This window comes from Anabrus simplex, chromosome 2 (genome assembly GCF_040414725.1).
Source record: "Anabrus simplex isolate iqAnaSimp1 chromosome 2, ASM4041472v1, whole genome shotgun sequence".
In the NCBI taxonomy this organism is placed as follows: domain Eukaryota; kingdom Metazoa; phylum Arthropoda; class Insecta; order Orthoptera; family Tettigoniidae; genus Anabrus; species Anabrus simplex.
The window spans coordinates 933692618-933712113 of NC_090266.1; the positions used below are offsets into that span (position 1 = coordinate 933692618).

Here is a 19496-nt window from a genome sequence, read left to right on the forward strand (position 1 = left end):
GAAAACATATTCAGGGCTACCGACAGTGGGATTCGAATCCACTATCTCCCGAACGCAAGCTCACAGCTGCATGACCCTACCCGCATAGCCAATTCACTCGGTAGGAACGTGTGATTTTAGAAATAAAAAGTCATGACCCTGTGATTCGGATGTCACATACAATTGTAGATCCTGTAGTTATGATATCAATAAGGTATTCATGGAACACAACGAGCTTACTTGCAAAATGAGGAAAAAAGAAAAGGTGCAAACACCACACTTAAGATGATGATGCTTATTGTTTAAAGGGGCTCCACAGCTAGGTCATCGCCCACACATAAGATGGCTGATACCAGGGTCACGATACAAATATTTCAACTCCCAAACCAATGCGACTCCTAATGTCAGTCATTCTTACCATCTGAAATATGGTAGTAGGATTAGGAAGTTCATTTAATATACACGCAGTCTTTACAAACAAATAAAATACAATCAAGGTAAATGCAGATTCTAAAGCTTAAAAATAACATAAATGTAAGTTACCATGGGTCTTTAATCATTAAAAACATGCAATAAAACCAGTTCTAAAATATGGAAACAAACTGACTAATTCATCATAAAATTACTATTTCACGGCCAGTACACAATACAATCAAACTATTAATAAGAAGGCCAGAGCTCCTGATTCTACAATTCCTGAATTTCAAAATGTTATTTCATGCTATGATATACATTTATTTCACTCATTAGGAGCTACAAAATTTCAACTCACCTCCGATCTCACGACATTTGTTCATTTCGGAAAGGGTGTTTGGATAAGTTACCTTTTATAATTTACACCCCATGCCCATATATAGGGAACACTACTCAGCAAAGTATACTGAGACAGGCATAGGTCCTAAGTGAAAATTTCTACAGAAACATAAATATGAAATGCCACTCACCGGCCTCCCGGAAACGATTATTCCAAACATTGCTGGAATATTCTGCATTCTGACAAAAGTCCTACGACTGCAACTTAAAATTTCCCGAACCTGCCCTATAAAAAAAAAATTAAGAAAATGAAAAAAAGAGAACACAACTGGGAAAAATAAATCAACAGCGAACAAAATATCCAGAGATAAGGACAGTGCAATCGAGCATAACTGAAAAAACAATCGCAGTTAATTACTGATAATGCAATATAGAGAACGTTTACAAAATTTGAAATATTTCCCCACATACCTTACAAATTACACATACAATGTATACGACAGGCAACTTAAAACAAATTCAGCGTTCAAATTCTCCACACCACACACATACTCTAACATCTAGACTGAAGGAACAACACGACAGTAATTTTCCCCATACCAGCATGATGTAAACAAACAGTTTTTTTTCATTGTTGTCGATAAAAGCTTCAAGGAGCGCATAGGAGAAAAGACTGTACATTAGATCACGGCCGGCTGGATCCCTCGCGGCGCTCGGGAGCCAGCCAGCGAACGGATTTAAAAACTATGTGCTTTAGAAATAGATAAGTGTGCAATCTCTCTAACAAACAAGCAAGACATAAATAAGACACTTTTCTTTCTTTCTTTCTTTCTTTCTTTCTTTCTTTCTTTCTTTCTTTCTTTCTTTCTTGAGGAGATGGGTTGGGATTAAGTGTTCTGTTTCCCAGTCTCAAGCCGTCTAATATTTCACTTAATTCACTTTACGATACGCACGCATCACGAGTAAACTTTAAGGCCGGTCTCCACTGTTTAACATTTAACACCAACATGTTAAATTTAACATGTTACAGCTGACATGTATATTGTGATTGTGTCTTCGAATTGACTTTGCATGTTAATTCAGAATGTTGAGGTTAACACTTTTAACATGTTGGCGTGTTTTCCGCTCTAAAGGCCGGTCTCACTGTTTAACATTTAACACCAACATGTTGAATTTAACATGTTACAGTTGACAGGTATATTGTGATTGTGTCTTCCAATTGACTTTGCATGTTTACTCAGAATGTTGAGTTAACACTTTTAACATGTTGGCGTGTTTTCCGCTCCAAGTGGAAAACATGTCAAGTCAATTCCTTGTTCGTGCGTTGTCGGCGCAGCTTCGGCAACTTCCATGATGTTTCCATGCCAACACATAACCTAAACGACGCAAACGACGTGCTCCTCATGAAGTAGGATTATAATTACAACACTCCGCAACAATCCTTCTCTTTGTTATAAGCTACAAATACAGTACACGCACGTGTGTCGTTCTCTCTGCACTATACTAAAATGTATAGTCAGGAATGGAGTAGAGCAAGAAGATTAATCTGGACTTAATTAATGATATAATAGAAAGGTCTTATTTGTGGGATGTCTCATCAGAGGAATACAGATATAAAGCGAAGAAAGCAGACAGTTTCCAGGAACTCGAAAATATCTATAATTGTTCCTGCGAGTAAATGAAAAAAACTAGCGTCCCTCCGCTCCCAGTACAGTCGAGAATTGCAGAAAGTTCAGAAAATTCGGTAGTCGGGAGCGGACGAAATTTATACTTCAAAGTGGTTTGCTTTTGAAGCAATGAGCAGTGTGAGGGGAGGAAATGTGCCTAATAAAACTGCTTTTCTAAATTGCAACATTGGCAATAACAAAGGCCAATTCCTCTTCATCTGAGTCCATTGTCCTTATTTAAAAATACTAGACACCATATAAATGTATTACCATAAATTGATATGATGAACTACCTGTATATAAACAAAGGATGTTAAGTTTAATATGTTTATTAAGTGTCGACACAATGTTAAATGAAACAGTATTTGACATTTAACATTTAACATGCTGATGGTGTCACCAGTTAACATTTAACACTTTTAACATTTAACATGTTGGTGCTAAATGTTAATCAGTGGAGACCGGCCTTAAGTGGAAAACATGTCGAGTCAATTCGTTGTTCGTGCGATGTCGGCACAGCTTCGGCCACTTCCATGCTGTTTCCATGCCAACACATAGCCTAAACGACGCAAACGACGTGCTCATCATGAAGTAGGATTATAATTACAACACTCCGCAACACTCATTCTCTTTGTTATAAGCTACAAATACAGTACCGGGCGAGTTGGCCGTGCGCGTAGAGGCGCGCGGCTGTGAGCTTGCATCCGGGAGATAGTAGGTTCGAATCCCACTATCGGCAGCCCTGAGAATGGTTTTCCGAGGTTTTCCATTTTCACACCAGGCAAATGCTGGGGCTGTACCTTAATTAAGGCCACGGCCGCTTCCTTCCAACTCCCAAGCCTTTCCTATCCCATCGTCGCCATAAGACCTATCTGTGTCGGTGCGACTTAAAGCCCCTAGCAAAAAAAAAACAAATACAGTACACGCACGTGTGTCGTTCTCTCTGCATTATACTAAAATGTATAGTCAGAAATGGAGTAGAGCAAGGAGATTACTCTGGACTTAATTAATGATATAATAGAAAGGCCTTATTTATGGGATGTCTCATCAGAGGAATACAGATATAAAGAGAAGAAAGCCGACAGTTTCCAGGAACTCGAAGATATCTATAATTGTTCCCGCGAGTGCTTCGAAAAAAGAAGTAGCGTCCCTCCGCTCCCAGTTCAGTCGAGAATTGCAGAAAGTTCAGAAAATTCGGTACGGTAGTCGGGAGCGGACGAAATTTATACTTCAAAGTGATTTGCTTTTGAAGCAATGAGCAGAATGAGGGGAGGAAATGTCCCTAAAAAAACTGCATTTCTAAATCATAACAAGAAGCAACAATGGCAATAACAAAGGCCAATTCCTCTTCATATGAGTCCATTGTCCTTGTTTAAAAATACTAGACACCACCTAAAAGTATTACCATAAATTGATGTGATGATCTACCTGTATATAAACAAAGGTTGTCAAGTTTAACATGTTTATTAAGTGTGGACACAATGTTAAATGAAACAGTATTTGACATTTAACATTTTAACATGCTGATGGTGTCACCAGTTAACATTTAACATGTTGTTGTTAAATGTTAATCAGTGGAGACCGGCCTTTATGTGCACAAGTATACCAGGTAATATGAAATATTAGGAAACACCACAAGACCTTCAAAATAAGAAAAGATGTGGTAGAAGCAGAGCCATCTACAGTTAAAGCCGGAAGGTACGCTTGGCAACGCTGTATCTGTCTGTCAAGTGGAGGCCGAGAGAAAAGGGGGCGTGTCCGATTTTGAATGACTTCATCCATAATCACTACATTTAGACCGACACGATGAGTGTGATAAATGCACGCTCTTCGTAAAATGGTACTAAGAAACACACACACACCAGTAAATGCATTCACTGATGTTAGAAATACATGTTTTACATGAATAAAAACAAAACACTTTAAGAACAGTACTCACAAGCTCGATTATTGTGAAGCGTCGACAATTTCCTCCGCTTAGTGTTTTTTCCTCACTGCTGACATGACTTGTCTTCATCTAATTTCAGCACTTATTTAACACGACATTGGAAAATTTAGACAATAAACAATCTAGCGCACCATTATTGTCACCCCCACAATGACGGCGTTCAAACCAGAACTGTTGATTGTCATCTCTTCCTAAAGCAGCTCAGGAGAGAGAGAGAACAGAAATTCTTTATAATTTTCACAATCCAGATGGTCTTCGTATACCACTGCTCTGCAGACACACACAATACAATGTGATGGCACCACTAACCCACCTCTCTGAAGTTCTTCAAAATAGGGATCACCTGTTTCATTACTCTGAGGGAGACCCAAGCAAGTGTCACAGCTTATCCTTCTGGATATTATCCTTATTGTATACCCAGAAATGTACAGCATATTACCCCCTGACATCTCAAAATGCCCACCAAAAAAGTTCACATGATAAATGTGAGTCTAACTTGTTTATTATTTCCATATTGAGCCCAATAACATATGTCTTGATGGAATCAGACATTTCTAATTGGCTACAGCCAAACCTCACTTTTCCATACAATCACCACCACCGCAAGCCAAGAACACCCATAATCCTAATTTTCATCTCACTTTATAGGACTTGAGGTGCAGTAACACTGTAGTTTCAACCAATTTGCTATAAGTACTGACTAAACCTTCTCACTTTGAAAGTTTCTTGACAGTAAATAATTTGCTTTCACAGTTACAAACGAAACTTTTTGAGTAGGGCCTAACTCTTTCTCCTTTTCGTGCAAGTAATAATAACAATGTTATTTGCTTTACGTCCCAATAACTACCTCTGCGGTTTTTGAGACGCCAAGGTGCCGCAATTTAGCCCCTCAGGAATTCTTTTACGAGCCAGTAAATCTGCTGACATGAGGATCTTCCCTTTTCACACTTTTCGATGATAAATATTTTGGAAAATTTGGGAAAATAGTTGTACATGCATCAGGGAGAAGCTCATTAGGTTTAGGTGATAGTATAGTTACGTTGACTTAACTATCATTAATTTTATCTCCTGTTGAAAATCTTTCGTGTGTGACATGTTTTATGCATACGACTGTATCTTTCCCAGGTTCCCAATTATCCCGTTTAAAATGACAAATCCATTTTTGTTTTAAATCCTCGTCTGAAAGAAAACTAAACGAGGTAACAAAATACTTTTTAATGCTATAGTTGTTACGATACATGGGAACACAACATTTTCTAGGCATCTGGAAATACACGAAACATTTTATTAATGAGCGAAATTCAGTCCGCACCAACACAAATAATAACGTTCTCGATTTAACGTCCCACTAACTACTTTTACGGCTTTTGGTAGACGCCGAGATGCCGGAATTTTTCCCGCAGGAGTTCTTTAACGTGCCAGTAAATCTACAGACACGGGGCTGACGTATTTGAGCCCTTTTAAATACCACCGGACTGAGCTTGGCTTAGAAAGCTAGCTCAACAGTCCAAGCAATTCAGCCCTGGTTAGCCTTCACATTATTTCGATAATAGGCTCTGCATATGCTTATTCTATCACTTATCTTGTTATATTCGTGCAAAATTAAACGAAACACGAGACGAAGTTCACTAGACATCAACAGATCCCACGCTTTCACCTTGGCCTCCACTGGACGTTGCGAACCTTACATGCCTCCGGCTTGTAACTGTAGTCGGCTATGGGTGAAACTGTATGGATGGCAGTTAAACTATGGCGTCGCTATTACACCTTGGCACCAGGTACGTAAGCAGGTACGTCTATTCTATTCTCCTTGTACGTCAGCATGTTGTTCTGTCACATCAGCCTCTATAATCTTCTTTCTAAGCTATATTATACTTAGAAAGCTTCTCTGATTGGTTGAACTCCGCTTCACAATAACGTAAATACCTAAATACGGACAGTCAGCGAGATTGTGAATCAAGGTATTAATACATGATGCCTGATTGCAGCACAGTGGACCCATTAACATTCAAGATATTCATCTGAACCAGAGCCATCTACACTTAAAGCAGGAAGGTACGCTTGGCAACGCTGTATCTATCTGTCAAGCGGAGGCCGAGAGAAAAGGGGGCGTGTCCGACTTTGAATTGACTTCAATGATATTCAGCGCACTTAGACCAACATGATGGTTATGAAAAATATTACACACTGTGAAAAATGACGCTAAGAAACACACACATCAAGAAATGCACTCAGTAAAGTTAGAAATACACATTTTAAATGCATAAAAACAAAACCCTTTAAAGAACAGTACTCAGAAGCTCAATATTTGTGGAGTGTTGACAGCTTCCATCGTTTACTGATTTTATCATCACTGCTGGCATAACTCATGTTCTTAATCTGCTTTCTATAATTGAAGGGCTCGCTGGAATATAGTCATAAGCCACAGTAACTTAGTTCTGAGTAAATGACAAATTAAAGTTCAACGCAAATCTGTAAATCAACCACCAAATTTGTAATAACTTTCCTTGTATAAATGAACACTTGTATATGTTATAAAACATATGGGAGACAGTGAAACAACACTTTGCCCTAGAATATGATTTAAGAGCATTTTTGATGAATGAGGTAACTAACATGGGCTTATGACTTTATTTCCCGGAAATAAATTGAAGTACTTGACGGCGAATACATGTTTATTTATCAAGAATAGCACAATATTAGAGAATTAATAAGACTACACTTAATTATAAAGACACAATATTTGAGAATGAACACACTTAATTTAAGAAAATACAATATTTGGGGATGAATACACATACTTTAAAGAAAAACAATGTGCATCTCAAGGGAATTCTTCCACATCATTATCTTCAACATTATATCCTGTAAGGGACATGAAGATAAGTTGATTGGCTACAGGAATTAATTACATGAGAGACATGACATCAGTAAATTTCTTTTGGTTGACAGGGAGTTGATTTCTGTTTTTTACTCTTAGCTGAAATGGATCATGTTCCACAAATCTTCTTTTCTTCTTGGTGCGAATGTTCGCATACTGAACTGGCCCTAATGTAGTATAACAGTGCTTAACACCTAGCTGAAAAGCAAAGCAAAGTCACCTCTGTACAGGCCATGAAGGCCCATGGAGGAGTGGAAGGTAAAGAATTCCACCATTGTTATCCTCGGCACGTGATGGGGTAGAGTGGTTAGCTCTACGCCCGGCCGCCTTTGCCCCCAGGATTTAACCTGGTACTCATTTCTGGTGTAGGCTGAGTGAACATCAGGGCCATATGCACCACCGGAAGTGGAAATCTCATTTCTTAAATTTTACGACTTCCTGACGGGGATTCGAACCCACGTCCTTCCGGGCGAACCGAGCACGCCTTTACCGCCTCGGCCAGGCAGCCACTACCTAGCTCAAAAGGGTCTTTGAAATTCAATTGAAATTGTGTAGCTTCACTGAATTGAACTTAATCTCTAGTTGTGAATTTAGTGGGTATTGATAGCAATGACTTGAGGTCATCTAAAGTTTTGAAGTCATATCTTTTCATTTTTGCCACAATTAAGTTTTTTGGATTTGCTGACTTTACAACATCCACCCATTCATCTGGGGCGTATACTATTGGTGATTCCTCAGGCATTCTACTAACTTCAAAATATAAAATTAGGAGTAACATATTCAGACAATTTCAGATGAACATAGTTATAAGCCACATCAACAGAAATTTAACTGCTAATTGCTTTCACATGATATTCTATGTAAATATTATTGTTAATATTGGTAGTTCTACTAAATTATTATTCTATGGTTGTCAAATCTGACGCTATTGTTCATGCATTTTCATAAGAAACGAGTTATTTGTAAAGTAAGTAAAATGAGTAAAATACAGTCACAAGCCACAAACTAGAGGTTATCCATGATAAAATGTATCTATACTCTTACCAAGTTGTCATTAGGGCTGGAACTGTTGCTTGATGGGTGCCAAGAATCATCACCATCTGTATCAAATGGATCTGACTCTTCACTTTCAGTTTCATTATTCTCGAAAGTCCTCTGAACAGTAGATAAATCCTCATCCACTCATGATTTCGACGCCATTTTGGTGTGGCTTATGACTGTGTTAGTTCTGAAATTGTCACTATATGGCAAAGTAAAGAACTTCCACCTAACATATGCTGCCATCTTTTATAAATACAAGAAAGTTCTTAGTGTGATATTGAAGAGGGAAATTTAAAGAATACGATGGCATGAACATATCAAAAACAACAAAATGGTGGCTTATGACCATATTCCACCAAGCCCTTCAATTATTCAACATGACGTTGCAAAATGTGGACAATAAACAGTCTATTAGACTATTATTGTCATGCCCAAAGTTACCCTGTTCAAACCAGAACTGTTGATTTTCATCTCTACCTAAAGCAGCTCTGGATAGAGAGAAGAGAACTTCTTTGTGATTTCCACAATCCAGGTAGTATTCCTTGTAGTCTTCAGACACCAACAAGATAAACATTCCTGTCACTGTTATACAGACACACGCAACACAATCTGATGGGACCACTAGCCCACCTCTCTGAAGTTCTTCAAAATAGGGGTCATCTGTTTCATTGCACTGCAGGAGACCTAAACATGTGTCACAGCTTATCCTTTTGGACATTGCCCTTACTGCATACCCAGAAATGTATATTACACCTGAGATCTCAAAATGGCCATCAGAAATGTCACATGATAAAAGTGGGTCGAACTTTTTTATCACTGCCATATTGAGCCTAATATCATCTGTCTTGGTGGAATCAGACATTTCTAACTGGCTACAGTCTAACTGCACTTTTCCATACCTAGATGAGTGCAAGCCCAGAACACTCTTAATTCTAATTTTCTTCTCACTTTCTATAACTTGAAGTGCAGTAACATTGTAGTTACAACCACTAAGCTGTCTGTACTGACCAAACCTTTCCAGATTGTCACTCTGAAACTTCCCTAACAGTAAATAATTTGGTTTCACAAAACAGGACAGTTGTGGTATGTACCAAAGCTCTTGAAGTGTCAGTTGTTAAGTGATCATGAACCAAATTTAAATCATCCCAACTGCTTACCCACTCACAGAAATGTTGAAGAAATTGAATGCGGTCATCATCTAGTTCAGTAAAAGGCATTTGATTGTGGCCTCTCTTGCAAATTCCTTTAGTTACACTTTTGACGTTTACAATACGCCACCACTTACTAATAATTTCTAAAAAATTTGCAGTGGCATTAGAATCTAGTTGACTGGTTTTTAAAGCAGCTATGGTGGTGTCATGGAACAGATTATCAACAAGTAACACTTTCTGCCTATCAAGATTGTTGGGATACACCGTTTTATAATTAAGTTTAAAAGCTGTAGCAATCAGGTTGGATGCATGACTGTGGTACACATAAAGGTTCCTTAAATCATTAAAGCACGCCTTACGGATAATCTGATCTACTTCAAAATCAGGAAAAATAAAAGTTTTGTCTCTGTCTTTCTGATTCAGCCAGTTATTCCTGATGTTCTTAAATATATGTACAGGATCAAACAAGAGAAATATCTGTAAATTCTTGTGTTGGGGATTTGGTACACAATATGGACTTTCACTTCTAACAATGAACACATACTGCTAAACATATTCTTATTTATCCTACTGTTGTCACATATTATGCACATAACAATTAGTCCTGTATTCTGAACAAGTGTCAGAGCATTCATTGTCAGGTTAAATAAAATATCTCCGGACTGTGCTTTCACTGGGGTGAGAGAGATGACTTCCTTAAAGGATCCAAATGCAGAATGCACCATGAAAGCTTGTATTGTTCTTGCTTCTTGTAAAGGCCTATTCTTGGTTTGACCAATGAGTACTCCGTTCTTGTACTCAAGAGAGGGATTCACATAAACTTCATCAAGACTTAAAACTACATATTTTTCAATGTCTGATAAATTCCTTGTCACTCGGTAAAGAAAGTTTCTGTTTTCCTTTTCCGAATTAGGTGACATTTGTAAATTTGCTGCTAATTTTTCAAGGTACTTAGGGTGTGGTAGTATCAGTGTACCACTCTCACGCAAAGAACAATAAGCAGCATGAGACTGACAGTTCAACATAAAGGCAAGAATCAATGTACTTTTTGAGTAACTCTTTTTCCTTTTAAAGTAGGGCCCATGAGAGTTGAAGTTTGACGTTTAGCGCCACCGGCGAGAAAAAGTTGACTAACGCTGCTCGAAAATGGCCTGTTGCTATGGCAACGATAACAGAGTTGCAACATTTTAGGACGCTATCACCACGTGGGTTGGCTTGCTCTCAGTCACTTTTGTCATTCATATTCTGACTGATTTCTTTTCTCGATGAAGTATCGTCTTTCTATTGTGTTTATTATACCGTAGATTATTTTTGAATTGTACAGGTACCGTTAACAATCGGAGTTAAATAATAAAAATATATCAATGTGGGTAGTGTTGTTCTATTCTGTGATTAACATGCGCATTTGTTGAGGTTTTTGTCAGAAACTGATGATTTTGTTAGTGATTATGAAATCTTTTATATATATCGATAATGTCGTGTTCTGTCTTAAATGCTGGAATTATTAACACGAGCTTAGGAACCGGTCAAGGTAAATGAATTGTATTAGGCCTAGGCCTACATGTTTTATTAAACACTCAGGCTGTCTGAAAGGATGGTAGGCTGCAAATGGAGGTAACTATGACAACGCAGCGTACTTTGTAGTTACAGCTTTCGCCGCTCACCTGTCAGACTTCAACTCTCGTGGGCCCTACTATAGTACAAAGTTCGAATTGTTCCCTTAAGAAAACAAGGTTAGATGAGAAGTCTGTGCTTTCACTGCTAACCTCACAAAACTCTATGAGCTTGTCAAGCATTTTAAGTACATTACTTTGTACACATTCAACACTAACACTACTAGCAGTGGCTCCTGTATAACTTAATAAATATTCATTTAGCTGAGACCACTTGGAGATTTTACCATCAGCTAAACATTTAATTTCTTTGACTGACACCTGATAACTATTAACATATACAGTCACATGCTTATCCTGGTGAATTTTTATTATATTACCTACATTTGTCAAATCATCCAGATTTAATCTGTATATGCAAAGAAATTCATTACAGATACTGATCTGCCATACTGACATGTCAATTTTGGTATGAAGAAGGGATCTTAAATGATTAAAGTCAGCTATTAAGTCATCTTGAAGCTTTGATTCCTCCAAATCTGTTTTCCTCTTGTTTTCCCTACTCTTAATTTCCCGTCTCCTATCTTCAGGATCTTTTCTTTTTACACTCTTTGATGACAAACATTTGGGCAAATTTGGGAAAATAGTTGGACATGTATTAGGAAAAAGTTCATTAGGTTTAGGTGGTTGTACAGTTATATTGCCTTTACTATCACAAAACTTTTCCCCTTTTGAAAAACTATCATCTGTGAAATGTTTTATACACACGACTGAATCCTTCCCAGGTTACCAATTATCCCGCTTAACTTGACGAATCCATTTTTGTTTTAATTCCTCATCAGAAGGAAACCTAAATGAGGAAACATAACCATGCTTTTTGATGTCATAGTTGCTACGACACATAGGAACACAAAATTTTCTGGGCATCTGCAAATACACGAAACGTGTTATTAATAACCCAAATTCGGACATGCCTTCACGTATTTCGATAATAGGTTCTACGTATGTCACTCAGTCACCTACCTTGTTACATATACTCGAACATATCCATGAAAAATACAAATAAACACAACACGAAGTTCACTACACATCAACATACACAGATAGCTCCCGCGCTTTCGCCTCCGCTGGACGTTGCCAAACTACATGACTCCGGCTTGTAAAATGTAGACGGCTCTGGGTAGAAGCTCTTGGAACGTATAGAAGTGTCACTCCCATGCACGCAGGGAGCAAATAATTGAATGCAGCATAATTACAACCGTATTTGAGTAGAGTAAAGAAAATGGTTAAGGATTGTGATTATACCTTAGGTTATAGTGCACACATAATAGATTTAGCTTCCAAACAAAATCCTTTAACATTAGATCGAATACAATTTTCCGCTTTACGTATAAGTGTTGGTGCTCTCAAAACAACACCGACTAACGCTCTGTTAGCTGAAGCCACAGAAGAGCCTCTCCAAATTCGACGGTAAAAAATTTCTGCTCAAGCACACCAGTAGATCGAACTCTATTATATTTCCTAAATTGAAATTACTATATGAATACTACAAACAGCGTCCCCCAAAGAATCACTGATACCCTGCAATATATACGGCATACGTTGAAATGCAAAATATTCACGATTCCATTCTACGAACACCGCGTTTCATCATGTACTCATACATTTATGACATTATCATATTCCTTCCATCCATAATTATAGCTTCTTCCTGTCCACCTACCCAATCTTCACGTGAAATGAACTCACAAACACTTCCTCATAAGAGATTTAAAGGTTTATTACATTTCCAAGATTATCATATATTTACCGATGGGGCAAAATCGTCTACTGGCGTAGGGGCAACATTCTTTGATCCCCAAACACACACAAGTTTTAAATATCCGTTGCCGAATAGTCTAACTATATTTGCAGCGTCACTCTGTGCAATATACCAAGCTCTTCTATATGTTCAACTACTGAGTTCCCGAAAAATAAATATTTTTAGCTATTCCCAAACTGTGCTTCAGGCTCTACAAACTTTTTCACAAATTTTCAAATATGTATGTATACGAGGTTAAATACTTTATTTTTAAACTCGAGAAGTCTGGTTTTTCTATAACGTTACTTTGGATAAAAGGACATAGTAATCACGTAGGTAATGATACAGCCGATTTAGCAGCCAAAGAGGCAAGTACTGATATCGCACATTTATTGCAAATTAAAACCCCGGTTTCTGATTTCTCCTCACGTATTAAAAGGGATGCTCATCAAGCATGGAATACACTATGGCGACTTTCTGCCGGTACGAAGGGACAACACTATTATCAATTGCAGCCTACCATTCCGAAACAACCGTGGTTTGTCAATGGTACGTACACGCGACGCCATATTATTAATATTATAAGATTACGCTTTAATCGTTCGCTAACCCCTGTTTATCAACATCGGTTTCACATAGCAAATAACCCATCTTGTTCTTGTGGATATAAAATGGAGATAGTGATCATTTATTTTTTCAGTGCCCCCTATATGTGCCTCAACAGAGACTCTTAATGCGGAAATTAATCGGTCTTCACGTACCTTTGCCCACGTGAGTTTCAGTCTTGCTATTCCAACCTTCACCACAAATCATCACTATTCTTAACGATTATCTTGATTCCACTCAAATAAGGTTGCAATTGTGCTATAGTCATTTAGTTGTTTCACGAATGCATAGAAGTGACACTTCTATAAGTTGCCAGGGCATTCACCACATCCCTTTTTGTAGGTCATATAGCGTTTCCTTCTATTACATGCTATTAAGTATTTTAATGGTTCTAAAGACTACTAGTGATGCGTGTGTAACCAAAAAGCGAATTAAGTGCAATATTAAGAAGGGCTTGTGACTGGGAAACAGAACATTCAATCCCAACCAATCTCCCCAAGAAAGAAAAAGAAGGATTGTTATTATCTGCGGTGATGATTGGAATAACAAGATTGAAACTCGCGTAGGCAAAGGTACGTGAATACTTACTAATTTCGGAATTAAGAGTCGTTGTTGAGGTGCTTATTGTGGACAATGAAAAAAATAAATGATCACCATCGCCATTAATGTATTCACAAGTACAAGATGGACTGTTATCGATATTAAAACGATGTTTGTAAGCTGGGGTTAACGAGTGATTAAAACGTAATCATATGATATTGATAATATGTCGGCGAGCGTACGTACCTTTGAAAAACCATGGTTGTTTCGGAATGTTAGGCTGCAATTATTAATAATGTCCTTTCGTACCTGCAGAAAGTCGCCATAGCGTAAGCCACTCCTGATTAGCGTCCATCTTAATACGTGAAAATAGGTCTAAAATCGGAATTTTAATTTGTAATAAATTTGAGGTATCATTACTTGCCTTTTTAGCTGCCGAAACGGCTTTATCATTACCGAAGTTATTAATATGCCCTTTTATCCAGATTAACGTTATATCAAAGCCTGACTTCTCGAGTTGATAGAGCAGATGTTTAACTTCGTATGTAAACATATTATAAGTTTGTGAAAAATATTGTAACGCCTGGAGAACACTTTGAGAATCGCTAAATATATTTATTTTCCGGAATCTCAGTCGTTGAACATACAAAAGTGCTTGATAAATCGCATAGAGTTCTGCTGTAAATATAGTTATACTATTCGGTAGAGGATATTTGAAACTTAGTTATACTTGAGAATCAAAGAAGGCTGCTCCTACACCATTAGGTGATTTTGCCCCATCGGTAAATATATTATCATCTTGTGAATGTAATAATCCTTGATGTGTTTTATGAGGAGGGTTATACGAGTCGGTTTCGCGTGAATATTTGGTCAATGGACAGTGTACCGGGCGATACAGCTCCGCTCCGCTAATTCAAACATTGCGCCAGTTGAAACTCCCCTTCTGGAGGAAGCCTGAACTTTAACTACAGTGCTAATTCTCAAGTTTCTCAGAAGATGTCCCTACTTGTAAATGTTGAAGTGTTCTGAACTGTGTCGTTTTCGATGTATTTATGTTTTGCCTGTAGTAAGAAGTGTGAAAATTCTCTTCTAGATGGCACTACTGAAGGACTACAATGGTGCACCCTAGTGCGAAGTGAAAGAACTGTTTTTTTGGAGAAATTTTGTGTTCAAAAGTTTGTTCTTTGTTAAATTTCTTTCAGTCATTGTTTAGGTTGACTGTATAACCCTGATTTTCCCCCTTGTTTTGAATTTACCAATCCCGAATTTCTGTAATGAATTTTCCACCAATAATGTGTTTCTTCTTCATCTGGTGTAGGGGTTTTCGTTGTTAGCCAATAAAATGATTGTGGGCGGGTGTTATCATTCCTGAAAGGTCTCGAATGTTCCGCGAGGGTATATAAACTGCTGATTTTCGGGTCTCCGCGCCACTTCAGTAACATCTATCAGTGTGTAAATTATGTAGCAAGGGGCGGGAAGCGCCTCTTTCTTCGGGCAGCAGTTCAACCACCAGGTAATGGCAGTCTTGTAACTCATTTTCTTGCCAGCTCAGCAGTTTAACCCTCGGGGCGGGTTCGAAACCTTCTACCATGTAACTTCCTCTAAAATGTAAAAGACTCTTGATTTAAATTCTGCCTCTGTAACTACATATGGGGATAGAGAGTGCTTAACCCTCTCGAGCTCCCATTCATATTGCTTTGAGGTGAACTTATTTTCACAACCGTTTCTTCCCTTCTAATATAATGTAAATCGTTTCCTTATATGTCACCTCTTTAGTATGGGATTAGCCCTTGCATAAGCGGCCTAAGGCCAAATTAGGTTTTAATTAAGTATAATCGGAGTGCAAGTTTCGCCTCCACTGAAGTTTGTATCTTGGGGCCTTGTAAATTTCCCGTTTATTTACTAAATCGGCCTCAGTAGGTTGGGTAGTTTTACCCCTGTGTTTATGTCCGTAGAGGACAACTTGAACGTGGAGTTTGGTGTGGCCTTTGATAGGCTGGAACTTTGAGAGCGGGTTGCTCTTCCCAAAAAAAAATTTGTTTCTGTGTGCCTTGAGGAGGCTTTTACTATGTAATTGGGAGCAAGTGCTCTTGAGCATGATTGGGGTCTTCTACCCCTTGGTTGAATCTGGTATGCGGGTAAAGTTGGGCTTATAGCTCATGAATTGTGTGTCTGGTTCTCGGAGCCCAAATCCTGTAACTCTGTAATTGTACATTCTCGATTTATTGTTAGGCTACTGAGTACCTGTTATATTTGTTATTTCTTGATCTTGAAAAGAAAATATAACCTTGTTAAATTTTAAATTAACTTTAATTTCGTAGATTGAGACCTATTCATCCCAGCACCTTCTTTCACCTCTAACTACCACGGATAACTCCGTAACAGACAGGAAGGAGATATAATTATGGACGGTCTGAATGTGAAAATGTCATAATTGAATCAATACATAATTAAGCGGGGTGTTCGTAGAATTGAGTCATGAATATTCTGCATGTCAACATATGCCATATATATCGCTGGGTATCGGTGATTTGTTGGGGGACGCTGTTGGTAGTATTCATACAATAATCAGTTTAGGAAATATAATAGAGTTCGATCTACCGAAATGTTTAAGCAGAAATTTTTCGGAATTTTTAATCGACGTATATGAAGAGGTTCTTCTATGGCTGCAACCAACAAAGCGTTTGTAGTTGTAGTTTTTAGCGCACCAATACTTATACGTAAAGCGGAAAATTGTATTCTATCTAATTTTAAAAGATTTTTTTTGGGTGCTAAGTCAATTATTTGTGCACTGTAGTCCAATGTAGATCGAATGGTAGCGCGATACAACTGTTAAGCTGAAGAGGGATCAGCACCCCCAATTATGCCTAGTTACTGTTTTCAAAATGTGGATATACCGTTCTCACTGTCTAGTTAACCGTTGAAGTTCAAAATGCCAATTTAAATTTTGATCTATACAAATTCCTAAATATAAATGTTGGGGGACAAAGGGGATTCTATAATCATCGAAAGGAATATGACTTTTGTCAAAAACTCGTTTGGTAGTGAAAACCATTGCTGCACACTTAGGTAGTGAAAGATGAAGGCCATGAGAAGTTAGCCACCGAAAAACAAGATTCAGGACATGCGATATTGTGTTCCTGCAATTGTCAATGTTAGTATGGGAACAATAAATGACATAATCATCTGCAGAAGCTAATATACGGGCATGAGGTGTTACAATGGTTTCGAGTTCCTGCATATATAAAGCACTCAAGATGGACCCCTGTGGTAAACCGTTCGATGTTTGACGACTGTCAATTTGATATTGAGTAGATTTGACTGTTAAAGTACGGTTTATGAATAATTGGTGCAAAATAGATATAAAATTAAAGGGAACTCCATAACTAGATAATTTTTACCATAATATATGCAATAACACTGAACCGTAAACACCTTTGATGTCCAGGAAAACGGCAATAGTAGTTTGCTTCCGCCATTTAGCTAATAAAATATCAAGGATCAATATAGTGATAGGATCTTGTGTACTGCGTCCTCGCATAAAGGCAAATTGATACCGGTACTTAGGAAACAGGGAATAATATTCTAACGTCCACACAATTCTTTTCAGTAAAATTTTGCAAAATGTTTTGCGTAGTCATGATCCTAATACAATTCATCTAAATTTTTCGAGTGCATTTGGTCGTTTGGTGGGTTTTAATATTGGGGTTATAAAAATTATTCCTTTGTGTTGGTACTTGAAGAGACGTAAGAATATCATTATAATATTGTAGTAATAACACTTGAGCTTGGGCAGGAAGTAATTTCAGCATATCATACGTGATAGCATCCGGTCCTGGCGATGAACTATTTACATTAGAGATTACGGATTGAAGCTCATTATAGGTAATTGGTTGTAACAATGTAGTGAACTGGCGAGAATGAAAGGGTGGTGAAGGTAAAAATGGAGGAAGTGCCGAAACCGGGGTGATCGATTGTAGAAATTCTTCTAAGACCATACGAGGAATGGAATAATGCTAGGGGCTTTACGTCGCACCGCCACAGATAGGTCTTGTGGCGACGATGGGATAGGAAAGGCCTAGGAGTTGGAAGGAAGCGGCCGTGGCCTTAATTAAGGTACAGGCCCAGCATTTACCTGGTGTGGAAATGGGAACCACAGAAAAACATCTTCAGGGCTGCCGATAGTGGGATTCGAACATACTATCTCCCGGATACAAGCTCACAGCCAATGGAATAATGAGCTTGATATTGAAACGTTCTCGTTATCATACGAATGGCAGTCCATAATTTTGCTGAGGATAGCTCAGGGGTTAATGATGAAATAAATGCTTGCCAAGCCTTACGTTTCTTATATTAAAAATGAGTTTCGTCTTTGCGATATGCTTTGGTAATTGCAAATAATTGTGTTCAGACATAGACTGACGGTATAATTAAAATAGTTGAAATAAGACACTGACTCAGTATATAATTATTTACAAAGAAAAGCGCACAATTTTCAGGGGTATAAACTTAATCACTACAAAGTTTTGTCAGAGAACACGGTCTCTTCGGGCACTCCAGTGCGTGGTAGCGACCACAGAACTTCTCACACCACCGACATACACAGTCATGGTTCGGAAAGTGATATCTAGGTACAACCAAACACAGTTGAGGCAATACGCGACAGTTACGGATTTAGCCTTGTTAAAATGGGAGACAATTCGACGGTGGCGCTCCTAGTGATTTGACCTGAAACGTCGCGCTAAATTCAAATATCAATGGAAATGCATATACGAAAATGGATGAATAAATTACGTCTAGAAGGAAAGTATTATTGAGGTATTAACTTCGAACTTGCTAAAGCAATTCTGGATAAATGAATGAAGAATTATATAAAGGTTATTATTTAAAGACTGAAATTAGACATATAAACAAGATGTGAAATGGACTGCTGTGAAATGGACTGCTGTGAAATGGCTTGGTCTTCCATTTATGCATTACTTTTTTTGCTTTAACATACCTGGCTGAACATTTACGGTTAGATTAGTCTTTTTTCTCATTTAAAAAACATTGTATCATCACATTAGGACACTTGTCAATAAAAATATCGGCACATTTCTTACACACATGGTGCAATGAATTAACATTTAAAAGTTGGACAATTTTCCCCTTAACATGAAGCCTACTAACAGAAAGAAAATCTATAAAATTCCGCCTTTAATCTGAGAAGAGGGATAAAAGAAAGAAAAGTATGAAAATGTTGTACATAGTGATGCTTTGAGGAATATTTACGTACAATTAGAGTAAAAATGTAACATACCCTTGGCTGTATAGTCGAGGATTTCTAAAGTCGCTGGACTGGAAATGATCTGAACAGATCTTATAATTGTTATATAAGAGTAACGTCCCTTCTTTCTTGTACACCTTATCCAAATCACTTCTGTGACATTTCAAAACCCACAGTTCACACCTACAACAACGCATCGGTATTGAAGGTTAACTGCTGCACTATACAATAAAATATGCGTATTATATCT

General features: G+C 37.9%; 1 protein-coding gene across 4 annotated transcripts in view; it reads right to left on the minus strand.

Annotated features, from left to right (window-relative positions):
• The window catches only part of LOC136863197 (protein OPI10 homolog), a 116546-nt gene extending 115148 nt beyond the window's left edge, over window positions 1–1398 (minus strand). The window contains exons 1-2 of one of the 4 annotated variants that reach the window (XM_067139560.2): window positions 1333–1398; window positions 924–1018 (exon numbers count right to left, since the gene is read on the minus strand). In XM_067139560.2, coding sequence (XP_066995661.1) covers window positions 924–971 — 48 coding nt within the window. In that variant the 5' untranslated portion in view covers window positions 972–1018; window positions 1333–1398. Of the gene's footprint in view, window positions 1–923; window positions 1019–1203 lie in introns of those variants that run through there. The other 3 variants (XM_067139561.2, XM_067139559.2, XM_068226341.1) reach the window with 3 other exon arrangements.
• Between the last annotated feature and the right edge of the window lie 18098 nt (window positions 1399–19496).